Source organism: Molothrus ater (genome assembly GCF_012460135.2).
Source record: "Molothrus ater isolate BHLD 08-10-18 breed brown headed cowbird chromosome Z unlocalized genomic scaffold, BPBGC_Mater_1.1 matZ_random_MA35, whole genome shotgun sequence".
Taxonomy (NCBI): domain Eukaryota; kingdom Metazoa; phylum Chordata; class Aves; order Passeriformes; family Icteridae; genus Molothrus; species Molothrus ater.
This window is the reverse complement of record NW_023416471.2, coordinates 3519191-3537369: the sequence shown is the minus strand read 5'-3', so window position 1 is coordinate 3537369 and position 18179 is coordinate 3519191. Positions and strand designations below refer to the sequence as shown.

Genomic DNA, 18179 nt, shown 5'->3' with positions numbered 1-18179 from the left:
ATTTTCTCCCTTTCATGGTCTCAGGAGCAGCTAGTGCTCCACTGTTCCACCTATCACTGTTCTTAGGTGACTCCATTTAGTATAGTTAATGTTCAATCAGGTGCCATAACAGAAATCATGTTCTATAAAGAGATCATTTGGAGAACATCTGCTTGCTGGTCTATGGAAGAGTGCAGATGGTAAAGAAAGTATCCAGTCACCATGATCATAAGCACATCACCACAATTACTAAGGCTGATAAATACACAGCCATCAACATAGCTGGATGAAAGTGATCAGAAAAGCAGATAGACAGTATGCGATGCTTCTTTAGCCATAAAAGTATTTTATACTTCAGTTATAACCTTTCCTGCCAGTTTTATTTCTTCTATTCTAATTCTTCTTAGAGTTTATCATTTAATAATGACACAGGAGGAGCAGCTTAATGCCTAAATAAATCCCCCATCCAAGGCTTGTGGAAGGGACCTTTTCCTAGAAGATTGGCAAGATCTTATCCCATCCCAATGATGGTAGAAAACAGCAATCAGAAATTTTCTGGAGTTCAGTTTTGACTGAGGAAGTAGTTAAACAACCGATGGTAAGGACAGAAAGTCCACAGTGATATCCACTAATTTCCAGGCACTGGAACTCTGCTCCTCATGCAAAGTGGAGGAAATTTGCTACTAGAGGAAACTTGCATGTAACAAGGAGGTTATTCCCAGAGAGTAATTTCATTTGAGAATACAAGAAGAAGACTTGTACACTTTCTCCCTACTTTCAGAAGGATTCTGCCCTGCAATCAGATCTTGCAGCAGGAATTAACCCTTCCTAGAAGTGGTGATACAGGAAGGTTTAAATTTCAGACCTCAAACTGCACTAGCTCAAATAAGCTCACAAAAGACAATAAAGAGGCCTACCCTCATCCTTTGATGAATTGTATGAGCTGCAAGTGGAGACACCAAGGTTTTATACTATGCATAATACTGAGGTAAATTTCTTTCTAACCAGAGCCAGCAGACAGGTACACGCAAATGAGGACAGGTAAAATCAAACCAATGAAAATAATTCACTGTTGAGATGTACATAATTACATGAAAAAGAACACAAAAGAGACATAGCTGTATGTCCAGAACCCAGAGGAAGGCAGTCCTCTGTACTATTTGCTCAACCCAAGAGTCAAGTGGCTGCTGCCCTATTACAGGATGAGAATGTTTCATACGAGGAACATAGGGATGGAGCTTGCAGACAAAGCAGTCTTTATTTAATAGCTTTCTGCAACATATCTTTGTCACTGTATCATGAAAAAAAAATTTGAAGGAAATTAAGCTGTAAGGTGCCCTGACATAAAAACAATGACAGTGCTTGTCTGAAAACAGATGGTATTTGTAGATAAAGAGATGGAAACATTACTCTTGATTTGCGAACACAAAGTTCCTCCATAAGAAACACACTATGAACTATATAGTGGTAGAAGCAATAATGAATTAAAAGTAGTGTTTTAAGCAAAATTGGAAAGTAACATGTACCTAAATATCTCTTCAAATGAAATACAAAATTAGTGTTTACCCCTTAGTAAATATATGTGGTAAGACTCTAAAGAAGATCCATAGTATTTTGTGTGAAAACAAGAGGAAAATGTCTTTTTTGTACCTTCTGTGGCCACCATAAACCCCCAACACCCTAACAATTTTATACATATTTGATGAGTTCATTGTGGCACTTACAATTAAAAATTATATTAGAGTATCTGAATTTGTCACACATGGGCTTGAAAAAGCATCTAAATTGTAATAATTATGCCAATGTCAAATTTCTGCTTTTTAAAACATCAAGTTAATTATGAGTTAATTATAAGTTTTTAAGGTATGGTTACATCTAGCATAGCAATGCACAGTATAATATATGTTATTTGCTACAGCAAGAAACATGCACATGCATTATAAATAAGCACATCAAGAAGGGGCAAAATCAACACAATAATCAGACAAAAATGGCTGTATTACCAACCATAAATTTTCAGAAAAAGTGGGCATTTATAGAGATGTAGTAAAAAAAGAGTAGTTTTATGTGCTGGAAGAAAGTGAGTTTGATTATCTCCAACATATTTGTGATTTTATTAACTGTATTATCGTTCCTCTAAACAACCTCATACAAAAGTAAGAGCCATTTGAGCCACTGAATCCTCTGCTCTCTGCTTAAGCCTAGTCCATAAACCCAGTTAGACAAATTAAGTTAGTCAAGACAAGGTATGAAATAGGAGTCTGTAGAAGGAAGTGTTTGCCTGGTATGGCATCTTTTCTCCAGCTACATCTTTGATGAAATAATATATTACTATTTCTTTCACTTCTGTACTGATATAGCATGCTGGGATTCAGAAAATAAAAGGGCATTAATGATTTTTTTCCGAAACTTACAATAAATATAAAGTAGTCTGTATTTTCAAAAAGACAGAAACATTTACTGTTTTGACAAGTATTAATAAACTATATTCAGTTTAATTCTCAGCTAAATATTTATCCCTTCAATTTAAAAATGACATGAATTCAGTTCTTCGTTAAAAATCTGAAGAAAGAGAAGACAGTCTTAGAAGACTATTCAAAGAGATATTCAAGCTGAAAAATGTTTGCAAGGAGAAAATGAGCATATAAGAAGCATTAGTCACTTCCAGTAGAATAAAAAGATGTATGTAGAAATTATATCAAAAATACAGTAAAAAAATCTGAAGCCTGAGGAACATAGCTATCAATAAATGAGTATAATGTAAAGTGAAATGAAATTTGCCCAGCTCTTACTACAATAAAACTGTTAAAAACAATACTGTCATTGTGAATAAACCTTTAGTATCCATCTTAGGGGAAAAAAAATCCACCAACAACTAAACAGAACATATAAACGCAAATCGCCCCCCCCAAGTCTCTTCCTTCTCCACAAATACCAAAAAGCTTCAGCAAAACACATCAACCTGAAGTCTTTTTCAGAGACAAAATCTGAATGAGTATTTATGACTGATTAGATGAGCTAGAATTCAAAACCCAAAACTCAGGTAGTGTTAGGATTAAGAACCTATTAGAATACAGACTGAGTATACCATTGTTTATTAAGAATTATTAAGAATTTCACTCTATCCACTCACTGCACAATGAGTCTTACACCTCAGGACATTCTTTTCATTTGACCCTGCCATTAAAATTTAATTATTAAAATTATTTTTAAGCTATTATGATCAGGGTGGGGTTGGGGAAGGGAAGAAGTATTTTAGACATATAAATGAAAATAAAATGTTGGTAGATACTGGATAACAAAAACTCTCCACAGTAATTTCACCAGTGATGCACAATTATTTTAATTCTTTCTAAACTGCACATGTGACACTTCACATACTCTCCTTTTATAGGGAAGTTTCACAAAGAGCAGCAATCATCCTGTTCTTCAGAATTGTTTTTGAGAAAAGATAGAATGAAATGTTTTGGAACATACATTAGGAAAAGCTTGCAATGCCAAAGATGTCAAATGGTCAAAACTTTCTCTTCCAGTGGCTCCTGAAGTAAATAATAAAATAGGGCTTGACAACAAAATCAGGGTCAGTGTGAGTCATACTGTAGCTGATTACATATATAAACAACATATAATTTCACCATAATTTTTTCTGACATGGTTATTTTTAAGCTATTATGACAACTATCTTCTGAATAACTGGGCTAAAAAAGTATGATTGCACATCTAAGAAACAGAAAGAGAATTACTCTTACTTTAACACTGAAATAGTAACATGAATCAGAAAATGTTACAAATGTTCAGATACTGTTTGAAAAACAATTTTCTAGAACATTCTAAATATACAAAAGGGGAATTCCAGGTGCAGCAACAGAAAGAAAATGTTTCCTTAAAACATCTTTCTTGGCTCCTGGGGCTTGTACATTGGATCAGCTGCCTCTTGGACTGTGCCTACTCCCTCACAGCTCTAATTCCACTTTCTGTGAAGTCCCTTCAAGAGTGTAAAAGAACAAATTGCCCTTCAAGTCCTCTGCAGCCATTTAAAACCATAAGCTCAGCATGAAGAGTTATAGGGAAAGAAAGATGCTGGAACACAGGTTTCCAAAAGAGCTCAGAAATTTTTGATTGTAGTAGGTAACTGCCCCTTCTCCTTTGAAAGATTCTCAGTAACTTGTACAGAAGCTTTCAAATCTCCAGGACAGATGATTTTAACAAAGAAAGGGAATTACACTGCTATTCTGCTGAGATGATACCTGACTTGTATCACAAAAAAGTTGGCAAATATATGCAAAGACACATGTAAATACTGCATTAACTAGAAAATCCCAGCATTGTTTAGGCTGCCTTTACTCTGTCTGAGGTGACTTCAAAATGTTTTCCAACGGAGTCTTTTGGCTTCTAGCAGGAGCTGCTCTGAAATTGAACTTGTGGCCAGCCCCACTCAAGGGAGAACTGTGTTACTTAGCAGAGAAATCTCAGTGTGCATTGACTAGTTTCCTTTTAGAAGAAAGTAAACAAGGAGCTCCCCTGGAGGTATGGCACCAAACATGCCCTAGCCCATCACATCTAACATAAGAGTCATGGTCAGAATGGATGACTAACCTTTTATGTCTGTTGTGACAGAAAAATAGACTGCATTGAGCAGGGACTGGACTGGAAGTGTTCCAGAGGTGCCTTTTACCGAGTTGTTTTATGGTTCTGCAGAAAGCACCAAGACTGTGCACAATGTCACTACAAGCATTACGGCACTAACTGATTTGATCTGCTTCTGTTGTTTCAAATTATTTTCTAATGTAAACATAGATTTGCATGTCCAATAATTCTTACTTACCAGGTCCACATTCTAATTTAACACAACACAAATTACCCTGGGTACTAAGGAATTTTTGGGTGGCAATATAGATCCCTCTGCAGGTTTCCTCTTGGAACGATGGAGTAACCTGTGCAATGCTTCTTGCTGTCACAGTCAGACTGCTGCTGACCTCAGGTTAGCTTGGGTAGCTGCACATCATACTGATAAATGCAGTTAATATGCAGCCTGCATTATACATGATGAGGAACTAGAAAATCATAATGACATGTACAACCTGAAAAGAACTCCACTGTCAATCATTAAATGGTGAAAATTAGCTTTAAGCTTGATATTATCATACTCTCACAGTGGTTAATGATAGCCATTATAAACCAGAATTAATTCCAATTTATCTGCATATTCATTAGGAGCTTGGTATACAACCTCTCATCTTTAGCTATGCAATGGTTTTAAAATACACTCAGTGCTGTCATCATGATTCTTCCTCAGTACAAAGATGTACTTCTGATTTTGTCCTTCTCAAAATTGATTTTTTTAAAAAAAGAGAAAATACAAAGAGTGGAAAGAAAATTTAGGTTATTCAAAAGACTAGGATACAAAAAGGCAAAGTAAGATACATGCAAATAAAAAAAGCACAACAAAATGGTCTCAACTTCCCAAGAATCATAATGAAATCAAAAGGTTTTTATGTCTGCCATCTAAATATTTCCACTTGAATCTTATTCTCTAAGAAAATTATATTTATAAGAGGTTTTCTCTTTCTACCCCTTCAACTGACATTATTTCTCAACCTTTGTTTAGACTCAATTAACATTGTTAAGAAGCAGAACCCACACTGATTAGCTTTTTAAAGGTTGTTCAGTAAAAAATTAATTTAAAAAGAAAAAAAGAGACTTCCACAATGGTATCCCCCCACTCATCTGTTGAAGCGTGAGTGTGGAACTAAGTACTGCAGGAATAGTGAGAGAGGAAGTCTTTACTAACAGAATATGAAAGCAAGGTGACAAAACTCCCTTGGAAGCTACATTTCCTGAGTTCTACAGCTCATGGAATAATTTCTTTACTGAGTTCTTCACTGCTGCAACAGAAATTAATATTTGCATCTTATTTGGCATAAAAATTCCAGACAGTGAATCCTACCACATCTGTTCCATGTCTTCTTTCCAACAGCAGTCGGAAGACATTAGCTGTAATCTTGTTATCTTGAACACCTTGTCCAAGGCCACGGTTGTCATCCTGCATAAGCCGACGATCCATGATCACTTCCAGCTGACCTGAAACAGCAACATGAGCATTACACTAGTATCAAGAACAGGTAAGGGTTCTATTAAACATAAATAACCTGCCATAAAATTTAACTTATTTTAAAAAATCATAATATTTCCCTTGAGCTTGGAAGAGCTAGGGGTGATCAGTATCATTACAGCTGATTATTAAAACAGTTAATATCACTAGACTGTGGCTGTTTATAAACGTCAAAAAATTGTCACTGCAGAATGTCCAACAGCTTTTACTTTCAGAGTTTATGTAAAAGTTTAATATGAAAAATTATTACTATTAACTACTATTTGCAACAAGGATACTTGGCAATCAAACATCCAACATAAGAATCACTTCCAAGCAGGAGACACCTTCTGGAGAGGCACTATCTTCACCTTGTACTCCATTCTTTTGTTTCACACTTGAACCAGAAGGAAAAAAGGTATCAACAGGAGTATATAAATAATCACAATCACTTCTTGTATAGAAAAATTCACTTGTGGGAATAGGAAAGAACTTTGCACTGGATAAACACTGAGCATGAAATTCTGAGTTTAAACTGAACTGCAGTATGGCCACTCAAAATAGCTCTTTAGGCATGACGTTAAATTATATATAACCTGGATGGTGAAGTTCACTATTTTTCAAGTCTCTATATCCAGAATATATAACCAGACTGGGGCACGTAATTAAGACTTTTATGTTTTTTGCACACTGAATCTTCAAACAAGTGTACATATTTTCTAAATAAAACTGGAAGACTGACGTGCTTGCCTCCTGAATAAGAAGTTCACAATTTAAGCTTCTAGAAAAGGCTGCTTACTAAGGCAGTCTTTTTTATACTTTAGTGTTCTACAAACACTTACCTGATTTTCTCAATACTTATTCCTCCCTTCCCTTGAGTACAAACAGATTTGTCTATCCAGGACAGAAATCAGCTGACAATGAGTAAGAAAAAGCCTGCTATTTTGAACTAAAGTACTGTGCATGTAACTTTCAGATGTTGGGTTATGCCTTGAGACACCTGTCTGACACAAAGGCACACAGCTACTGAGGTTAGGTTACTTAGGTTTGTTTGCCTAAACTGTAAGATTTTTGAATTTTCTTCCATGATCCCTCTGAGTTCCTGAAAGACCTTCAGAAAAAATGTCATGAAGCATATGATACTCTGCAACCTCTGAAACTTCAGCTTCATTTCTGTTCTTTTTTGAGGAATCCAACATGCCTTCAAGACAAGGTAGCCAATTAGTAACTTAATGAAATATTACTTAATGATAACAAATCAGATTAATTCATTCTCTGTTTTTTCTTAGTGGGCACAGAGTAAATATTTCATGTTGGTGTATCTTAAATTACATAATAAAATTTGTCAAAGAGTGAAACAGTCAAGAAATCAGCATCATGTCAGGTATGGAATACATCTGTTGCTCCTTTATTTAACTGGAGTAGGTAAAAAGCCTATAATGTCCTCTGACAGATTTGAAACAAGTGCTCACAGAAGGTCAGTTTCTCCCTGATGTTTAACTGCAAAATGTCGAACAGTGCTAGCCTTAACTTCCCCAATTTAATGGCAGAAAGTGGGAGTGTCTGTGGATTTAGATGGTGCATTATCTTGTGATGCAGAGACTAAGATTGTTAAACAAATACAGATACTATTATCAGGTAATAGAGCCTCTGCAGACTAATTAAGTCTCCAATACCCATTTAATGAGTGCTTAACAACATCAGTGGTGTCAGGGTCATTCACAGGATCAGGCCAATAGGAGTGGGTTTCCAGCAAGGGGAGGCATGAAAAAATGATTTGGGTCTTGTATCTGGTAGACTTGGAACAGAAGGCTGATATTTTCCACCGTGGTTTTATTACAGCATCACTGTACAGGTCAGTGTTAATTTCTTGCCCTAAAGTGAATTAGGTTTGCTAATGCTGCCACCAATCCAGCATGGTATTCACCTTTTGGAAGAACAGAGCATTTATGACATTTTTCTTAAAAGAAACTGTGAAGTAGGTTTTGGTGCAGTTTCTGATGGACTCTTTCTTTTCTGAGTATTCATTCCATTACTGTCCAAAACCATATAAATTTAAATTGACAACATATATTACAGCAAAAAATTATACATATTAAGTTATAAATTATATACCTTATTTTGCCCACTACCACTAGCTTTATTTTAATACCTCCCCCATTCTGATAGAATGAATAACTAACTGTCCTCTGTTTCCAGTCCTCCAGGCCATTCATCATACCCTGTTCTGCTCCAAGGAGCAAGACTATGTCTCTTTTGGAATTCTTAATATGAATTGATTTTTCTTGTCAACATATTCATCACCTCTGTCAAAGTACTCCATTAAATTTGTGAGGTATCATTTTGCTTCAGAAGTATGTTCAATCTTACCCAGGGTCATATTTATCCTTTATTTCACTAACACTAATCTTCAAAAAAAGTTGCTGTTGTTTTTCCTTGACAGGGAAGTTAGGCTGTGCTGTATATACCTTAAGATTAGTGCTGCCTACACTAAAGCAAACAAACAGAACAAAAAACATGATCAGCATCCTTTTTAAGTCCTCTCCTACCAGGGCAGTATGAAAAAGAATAAACTCTTTAGTTCTGTTATTTCATTCCACCAGAGTTCTTGGGTGAACAATAGCTGGTTCTGACAATTTATTGCTCCTTCTTTGCAGTCTTTTTTGCAATCTTTTTCCTCTTCCTCTAGTTTGAGAGAGATCTTTCATTGAAGGTGACAGGATCTCATGTGGGACCAACCTCTTCCTCCTCTGTAATGGATATACTCTGAAACTTGTCAGAATCAGAGAAACTTATTTCCTCTCTTCAAATGCTTGTAGGTAAGTATAGTAATCCCTGAATTAACTATTCTAGAATATCATGAAGGAGAGACCTTTGCCATATCTTTCATCTTATATTTACCGTTTTTCAAGCTTGCAACACCTAGGGACTGAGCTGAATGAAGTGTCAAACGAACACCAACATCTTGGATGTAAGCCATGGTAGTCATAGGATAGATATTTGCTTGAAGAGGCAACTTGCTCATCGTCTGTCTAGGCTGGATCTGCAATATGAACGCAAACTTCAAAAACATACATTCTTTTTATGCAATTAAATTTCAAAGATATTTTCAGACATTTATCCCATGTGCTTTGGAAGACCAGCCATCACGAAAGCATTCACTCAACTGTATTATTTAGCTTTTTTGAGATTTGTGGCTAAAATTACCACCTTGGAAATGGTAGCTAGAGTGTACTTTTAGATCAAACAATATTAAGAAAAAATGTGAAAGATTCATCAAGGGAACCTACAAAAAGGCAACCTATAAAAAGGAATAATCACAGTTATAAAATGAGAGAAAAAATATTCTCCTCTAGAGAGCAAGCAGTGAATAGATTTAAGGCAGCAGAAAAGGAACTGTTGGTTTATAATGAGCACTTATTGAAATGCTGTTGAAATTCTTGAATGGTACATGACAAATGAGTAGTAGTATTAAAATTATTTTCATGTTTAAGTATTCACTGTCTCCAGCAAAATGCAGTAGTACAGTAACTGGAAATCCAGTAGTCTTTTATTCAGGACTCATAGTCTCCCCGTATTTGCAAAACTATTTTTAGCAAGAAAGGTAAGGAAAACTAATTTTTCTCTTTTGTGTGTGCTGCACAGTTCAAGTTAAGACAATAGCCCCTTCCTCAGATGTATTACCAACAGAAAAAGCATTATACATCAAAAAATACATCATTTATTTCCAACACAGTAGTAAGCAGCTGTTCACTAGGTGTGGGTTTTAACTAAATAAACAAAGCAGAGGAAAGGAAGTCATGCATACATATAAGCAACTAGCTACATGGTGACTTGTCATAACTTCTTGTATATAACTCTTCTCTTAAAAAGAACTTAAAAGAATAGTCAACAAACTACTTAAACACAGTTAAGGAGTGCACTCCTTAGCACACAGTTACTTCTTAGTCTGGTCTACATCAAATTTTATAACAGGTACATTTTTAAAAAGCATTTCTCCTTTTAAATGATTAGTGTACTTTAACATGAGAGTTTGTTTAATATAAGCTCTTTACATTTAGACAGTCAAAACCTGACACTCTAAGCTTTTACAATTAAAAGATGGTAATTACCTGATATCCATTAAGATCAGTATAGAATCTATTTTGACTGTTTATGTCAGATGAAATTCTCATTGCAAGTTCACGATTATATTCTCCTCTTATGTCCACAATATTGGAAACTTCAAGAGACTGACCTTCCAAACCTACATGAAAAAGATGCATTTAAAATCTCTAAAAGTGATTGCACATGTATAAGAATGATTGTGCTCCCAGGACACAGATCTAGATTGTGATCTAGATTTTGTTTTCTCTCATACCTAACCAGATACTGGAAGACAGTTATGCAATAGATGATAGAGCAATATTTCTAATTTGGTACAAATTGAACAGACAGTCTGAAAGAGAGCACTGAAGGGGAATAGGAGCAATACACAGTAAGAACTACTGTGGGTGCCAGCAAACCAGTAGGGAACAACAGGCAGCTGTTGAGAACTGTCTTTAAATAAACATGCTAGCGCAAGACCTGGTCAGTCACTTCTCCCCTTCACTCTTTAGCAGCTGTCCCCATTCCCGGACAAGAATGAAGTCACTAGATTCTTGATAGAACTGTGCAACTGAGCAGGAAACTTTGAGCAGCTCCTTTAATCAAATAAAAATCTCCCTTAAGGACAGTGTATTAAGAAATTTGAACTGATACAACCACAAGCAGGACACAAAATTTTGTTGACAGGGAAAAGTTTAATATTTATTAAAAGATGGATTAGGTGTCTGAAAAGGCAGACAAGTTTTTCGGTGAGATTTTTTTTTTCCTAAAGTGCCTTGTACTGAAAATTAAATACCTTTAATAATAACCTGACCTTTTCAAACAGTTCAAGTCACAGTCTGGAGTGGAATTATACCATCGTTCAGCACCACCACTTTACCTTTTCTGTAATCTAATGGGACTAATGATTGCAAAAAGAATTGCACCAAGCAGAACACATATGTATTTGTTTCCACATCTATTTTAAAATCTAAATGCCACCTGCAGAAGTACAGCAACTGTTAAAATGTTAACATTTACCAATGGCTATTAAACTTCAGTGCTAAATGAAAAACACTTGGTTCAGCTAATTAGTTCTATTTTCCCAAACCTACTCTGGAAAATGTGGATTTTAATGCTCCACTTTTGATACTCTCAGTAACAGATTTTCTAAATATTTCATGTATTTTTCCCAAATATTTAAAAGCATGAGTACATTGAAGAAGAATAAAGTCATTTACTTTAGACTGTCATCATTTTTGTACTGCATAATTTGAGTATATAAAAATACCACTATAAAGAGAATAAATTATGACAAGCTTCTGATAAAAAGATTAACCAAATCATGCTAATATCAAAAACAGATGCCGATGGCAGAATTTAAAAATCACTCGGTGGTCAATTACTGAACAGAGTTGTCAACCCAGGGTATTTTCTGCCCAAAATCAACAGAATTTTAAAGTCAAAAGTAGTAAAAGCTATTTTCCCCAAAATTGCTGAAGATGTAGGAGTTGGGAGTACTATCCAACAGCTGTATTAGCCACACAATCAGTCTTGCTACCGCTTGGCAAGGAGGGGAGGTAGGTTAAAACAGGAGATGAGATCCTGATTTGAAATCAAAATGCATTTATACACATAGTGATTTTTTCCCACATGTTTTGTTACTGTACATGTCTAGTGAGACTTCAAAATATCTTATTTTAATTGAAGTAATGCTATATAAATAACTAATAAATATAACTAATAACTATAAATTACAAAGCCAAGGAAATAGAGCTCAGCAAAACAACGATGCAAAGCTATCAAATTTTAAACTTTGAAAAAGAACACTTAAAGAAATTTAGATAAAAACACACCAAAGAGCAAACACACAATATATAAAATATATTTTGCATAATTTTTTCTTGTCAAAGTAGAAGCATGGTACAGGACTTATCCATGTACACATTACATTTGTAATGTTGTAAGTGTTGAAACATTGTGATGAATTGCCAGAAAAACCAAAGGAAAAAAGTAGACAGTACACTCACAAGGAAAGATAACTTTAACTGTTAGGAATTGGCAAGCAAGTGATTTTCACTGACAACTCATTTTCTGTGAACTGAAATACTTCTAGCAGGTATTTAGTAGCAAATTAAAGAAAAAGGAGTATTACAGATTAATCCACTTTAAAATAACAACCTCTCCCTAACAAAAAAAAAAAAAAACAAAAAAAACAAAAAAAAAACCAAAAAAACCAAAAAAAGGCTTTTCAGGCTTTTTCCCTTGCTGACAATTTTAATTTACTAAAACTCACAGAGGAACGTAATTTTTTTTTCCACAATCTTGGCAACCTGGTACCTCTTGACCTCAAAGTATCTTTTTTCATCATAAGATGATTTTAACTATTTGTCACTAAAACAAATCTACAGGATATATATATATATATATATATATATATATATATATATAGTTTTGAATATAAGTTGAACATCCTCAGGATGTTCAGCAATGAATGCAAACTCTTGGCGTGTGTACCTAAGGAGTTAATGTTTGATCCAGAATTGCTGTATCAGTTGGGAACTCAATTCTGATGAGCTTTTGGCATATGTATAAATTCCAGCAACTTCACACTTCAATGTACAAGTCACAAAAATGAAGTATCTGAATCAATTTTATTTCTAGATCAAAAACACTAGAACTACACTAGAACTAAAACAAATACACTAGAACTAAAACAAAACAAAAGACAAACAAAAAACAAATCAAACAGATGATGTCATTACTATTTTTGAAACCTAAAAGAAAGAAGGAGAAGAGCAAGCAAGACTTTCAAAGTACTGATAACTTTTTTTTTAGAAGTTGTTTAGGAAAAATAATTAAATATGATAAATAGGATTTTTAAAAACACGAAGACAATTTTGACTCCTACAGTAAAGTTGGTAATACAAAACATGTAAGTTCCTTCAACTGAAAACATTAATCAGTGCCTCTTTATTTCAGAATAATTCCAGTAAATATAAATAATGAATGTATGTTTCTTAATTATAGGAAGATACACTTAAGCATGTTAACTTGAGTTTCCATATGAAAATAATTGTATACAATTGCACCATGATTTCCTCCCTCTTTTACATTTTTCAGTGGCCAATTCCATCAAGTTTGGAAGGGTAGAGAGTTTACAAAATTACTGTTTACTTAAAATTTCCTTGGAAATCAGTAGCTGAACAGTAGAGAAACAAGCAACTTAAAAAGAAATCTAAAGGAAACAAAGGAAAACTGGTATGATGTTATGTCCTAAGAGCCAAAAAGTTGATGTTTGGTGCTGATGTCTATCAACAGACATAGAAAATTCTGTCATGAGCTCTCCCAAGCAGAAAAAGGACATACAAAGGGAGGTAATAAATAAGTAAAGCCTAAAGTTATGAAGTAAAACAGACTTCTCTATTAAGGTCACTGATATATTTTGTACTTCTGTCAGTAAATGTGAAACTAGGAAAGAAACTATATTCTTACATTCTCTCCAAGGTATTTCAAAGTTTCTTTTCTGATTTTCAAAATGTGTAGCTAGTTACAGCATTCCGATGAGTCAGTAAAGTCTGAAGAGGTATTTCTAACAAATCAGTTGAGTTTAAGTATAACAGCTTAATGTCTAGCATGATACTCAGAGAGAAATCGCAGAGCACAGAGCAAAGTGTATTGGAGTCAATATAACCTCAGTCTCATGAATTCTGCACTAGTGCAGAGGTGAATTTAAACATTAAAAAGGCAGGTAGGATCCAAGATCATTGTGATGTAAAATAACTGCCAAGAGAGACAGAATTTCACAACTCTTACCCTGGACTTTATACAGCCGCATGGTATGTGTCACGTGGTGAAAAAAACAAACAACTTCTGAGAAAATTGTTCCATGAGCAACTCTTATGGTAGGTGGGTCTGTAAAAATATAAGGCTACAAAAAGAAAACAGAAAGTCAGAGTGAGTATTTTGGAAGTTTTTCATAAAGGCACTGTCAATAAATTAAGGTATTTAATAAATATTAAAATAGTGGGTTTTTTAAACCATTCTAGATCTAAAACACTGGAGATTAAAATTTATTCCTAATCTGAAACTCAGCAACTTCTCTTCAGAGTCCTTTATTCTCTTCAGCTAAAATTAGGTTAAGTCTCATTACACATCTCACAAGCATTTTATGAAGATTAAGCGATACAAGTCTACAGACAAGCACATGAATATATTGATACTGCATCTGGATTGAGCTCTTTTGCTAGAAAAATTATAACTGCTAACCATCAATCAAATACTGTACTTTCAAAATTTGGGGCAGGTAGTTTGACTACCTCCATCAGTGGTACACACTGGACAAGGAAAGCCTCCCCTACTCTGCTGTGTAGATCAGTTTGTATATACCTTGAAAATAGAAGAGTAAGATTTTTCTTCATCAGAAGCAGACAGAGTTGTCAGAGGAACTCTCTGGAATGCAGGGTAGGGCTGGGAATCATTATGAAATGTCAATAAGGACAGCGACTTACTACCCATGGCTCCCACAGACTAGGACAAATTTTGCATATTTACAACAAACCAAAGAGATGAAGAAAATTATTTTTCCATGTAGTCACAGTATTTAGAGTCTTGGCTAGGCAAACAGTGACTATTTTAAAAAAAACAACATTGATCCCAAATGTGTGTTGCATCCCCAGATTGAAATAAATGGATGGCTGCAAAGGTAAAAATGAATTAAATATTGAGAGTGTACAAGCCAAAAATGAAAACTCAACACATGCAGCTACTTCAATAGGGAACAGCTGTAAATAAAGACTTCACTCACAAAAACCACAACCCAACTGCTTGAAAAACACATTATTCAGAGGGATCTAGGCAGAAAGCTCTCAGAGGGTGGTTGTCTTATTTCTGTATATAACAAGGCCACAAGGACAGAGCATGGTCTTTGTTGAAGCAATGACACCAAAGAACAGATGCAGCTTGAGGAAGAGCAGAGATCAAGCTCACATACATACAGACAAAACACACTAGAGAAGAGCAAGTACAGGTAAATATCCAATATTCTTTGAGCATATAATTGTATGTATAACAGGGAAGATTTCAAGAAGTATTTTATAAAAGAAAAAACTGAAAGGGACTTTTGGGGCGAAAAGCTCACCTTCTGTATTCACGTACTTACTCTTAGAGCTGCAGAATACTCTTTAATAAAAGCTTTGCCAGAGGTACAAGAGGCAACTCTGCAGTTATCAACTGCAGGAATATTTTGTACAGGAGTTTGGAAGAGAAATCACAGTTACTTATGCTTTAAGAAGATTGTTTGGCTTAGGGAGAAAAGGCTTTTTCCTACTGAAAATCTTATCCAGTCAATCAATAAAAAAACCTCAAAATAGTGTTTTAGATTTCTTAAAAGTCCACATGAAAAAATTATGGAATACTTCCATAGGATCTCATCTTGTCAATAAGACAGACAAATGTTATCTGTTATGCAAAATCCATTTGCTAGGTGAGAAACACAGAAGGATTATGGCATTCAGGGGGCATATTAGACAGATGAGCTAATATACTGAGATAAAAGAAATTTGAAGACCAGATCTTAGGTTAGAACCTCTTATTTCCATTAAAAACTGACAGTATCCATAACTGTAGCCTGAATACTCCCCTTCTGGCAGAAGAAACTGATATTTGCTTTTCTATCACATATAAGCAAAGAAGACAAACTAATTTAATTGGTGACTACCTGGCTTCTAGAAGTTAAAAATCCCACAGAGGAGGAACTGGATGACCAAACAAATGGTGGAGTAATCAAACCCTTCAAAATCCTCCCTGCAGGGCAGAGCAACATGAAGATACTCAAGCTAGTAAAGACAGACTGAAACACCACCTAAAGGAACTCTCAGAAAGGAACTGAGAAACCAGAGGTCATCAGGACAAGCCAATGACCTGTGACCTAGGAGAATGTCACTTGCATGGACAACAGACTGCCAGATATGTTCTGTTATCAAAGTAACACAGATCTTATGGTCTTATGTAGTTTTTAAGAGTATTTCTTGCTCCGTTCTCGCTGGAGCTAGCCAGCAAAATGGAGAGATGCTGGGTGAGTGACAGGAATATAAAACACTGTGCACTTGCTAGAAAAAATTACCTGAAGTAATTTCAAAAATTAAAAATTTAAAAAAACCCCTAAACCCAAATATTTGGAGGAACTCTTTTCCATTGAGTTTTTTAGTACAAAACATGAGCATATTGCCAACAGCTATCAAAACACACACAAACCTGAAATGAGATGGGTATATCAGCTCTCAGATTCTGGGATATTGCCACAAACATTAAGTTCACACACCTGAAGCTCCAGGCTGGAAATTAGCTCCTCTTCTGAAGATAAATGCAACTTATTATAGACTGTTCCAAACTAAACAGAAAGATGGGCTGATGGAAAAGGAACAGTTATTTTGCAAATATTGCCTAAACTAATAAATTTTTAAAAAATAATAATTCTTAATTTTGCTAGGACATGCATTGAGTTTGCAAGCCTCCAATTCAGTCACGATGCTAGAAAAGGCCCAAAAGAGGAAGGTAGCTTACAAAGGCAGATGGTATCACGTAGTTTTGGGGATCAGACAAGTTCTTTTTGATAGAAACAGTGGCAATATGATGTATACTCAAGTTCTCAAGGACAACTGATGTTCCCTGATTATTGGGCAAGCAGGAAAAATGAAGTAAAAATATGGTGGTGATAGAACAGGGAAGCCTTCAAATTCATATTTAGTGCTTAGAAAAGCACTAATCCTAGAACTTGATTAGTTGATAGTTACCAAGAGAAATACCAAGAGTTCAGAACCTATAAAGAGATAATTGCCCAGGTTGCCTCACGAAAAACATTTCAATTAACCAGGCTTTTGCTTTTAAACAGGAAAATATCCTTATGCATTGAATATGCAATTATTCTAGTATCATTGTAAAGATCCTTGGTGAGATGCACCGGTCTGTGAAAGGATCCTGGTCCTGGATCTGAAATGCAAAGGTACTTTTGATATGAAAGTCTAAGGCAATGTGGAAAGAACAAACGATGATAGATATTTGCAAAACTGATTTGACAAAGTCTTTGTCTCAATCCATTGTTAAGTCTGCTTTGTAAACAATCATGGACTAAAGGACCTTCCAGCATCAAGTACACTGTGATGACTCACACCTTGAATTAGAATAAAAATATGTTGCTTTCATATCCAATGGCCAGCTTGAAGACTCCACTTTCTAAAGAGTTAAACTAAATAGCTGCTGTAATATCTGTTCCCCTCAGCTCTAGTGGAATGAATTCCATTGTACAAGATCCAGCAGCCTAGTGAAGCAGCTTCTGTTGAGCCTGGAAATCAGCATTTTTCAGAAACAGGACAACAGAACTGTGGATCAAAGGGTTCAGAAATCATTTTTCTGTACTCCAAGAGAAATAAGACAATCTTTTTTTGAAATTATAGTGGGCAGAAGGCCTGGGGAGGAGCTAGCTAGGAATTTTAAGGGAGAATACTTGGAACAAAATAATACCTCATAGATCCCTAAGGTATATTAAAATACTTAACATCGAAACAGGTGCCAAAGGGTGGAAATAACTGGAGATACACCTTCACCAAAATATTTACTGGCTTGTATAGAAAATGGCATGGTATATTGCAGCCTGGAGGCACAAAGCATGGGCAATTAACTTTTCCCCTTATAGACAAGTAAAGCACTCCCAACCATTTTAGTGGCCAGGAAACTTCTGGTAGTGCCGCACACTGTTGGTCTGGGTGCCAAAAAAACTAAGAGGAAAGTTTTCAACCACACATGAAATGTTCTGGATTGATCTAAAATTTTAAAAAAGAAAAATCACAGGACAAAGCTTGCAGGAAAAAGTGTTTCTCAATAGCAGGTTGCCCCTTATTTGGCAGGGTTTGAGGTTAGACTGAGATAATATCATGTATTTCAGCTCTAGCACGAGAGATCCTGCAAGGGGAAAAAAGAAAAATCTGTTTTCTTACATATTCTGTTAGTGCTTAAGTACCTGTGGGAACTAGTACATACACAGAAT

General features: G+C 35.2%; 1 protein-coding gene across 1 annotated transcript in view; it reads right to left on the bottom strand.

Moving 5' to 3' along the window:
• Positions 1–18179, bottom strand: part of MAN2A1 (mannosidase alpha class 2A member 1) — a 107153-nt gene that overhangs the window by 15172 nt on the left and 73802 nt on the right. Inside the window, exons 16-19 of the mRNA XM_036403557.1 lie at positions 13952–14066; positions 10183–10316; positions 8972–9113; positions 5927–6060 (exon numbers count right to left, since the gene is read on the bottom strand). Of these exons, the coding sequence (XP_036259450.1) occupies positions 5927–6060; positions 8972–9113; positions 10183–10316; positions 13952–14066 (525 nt within the window). The remainder of the gene's footprint in view (positions 1–5926; positions 6061–8971; positions 9114–10182; positions 10317–13951; positions 14067–18179) is intronic.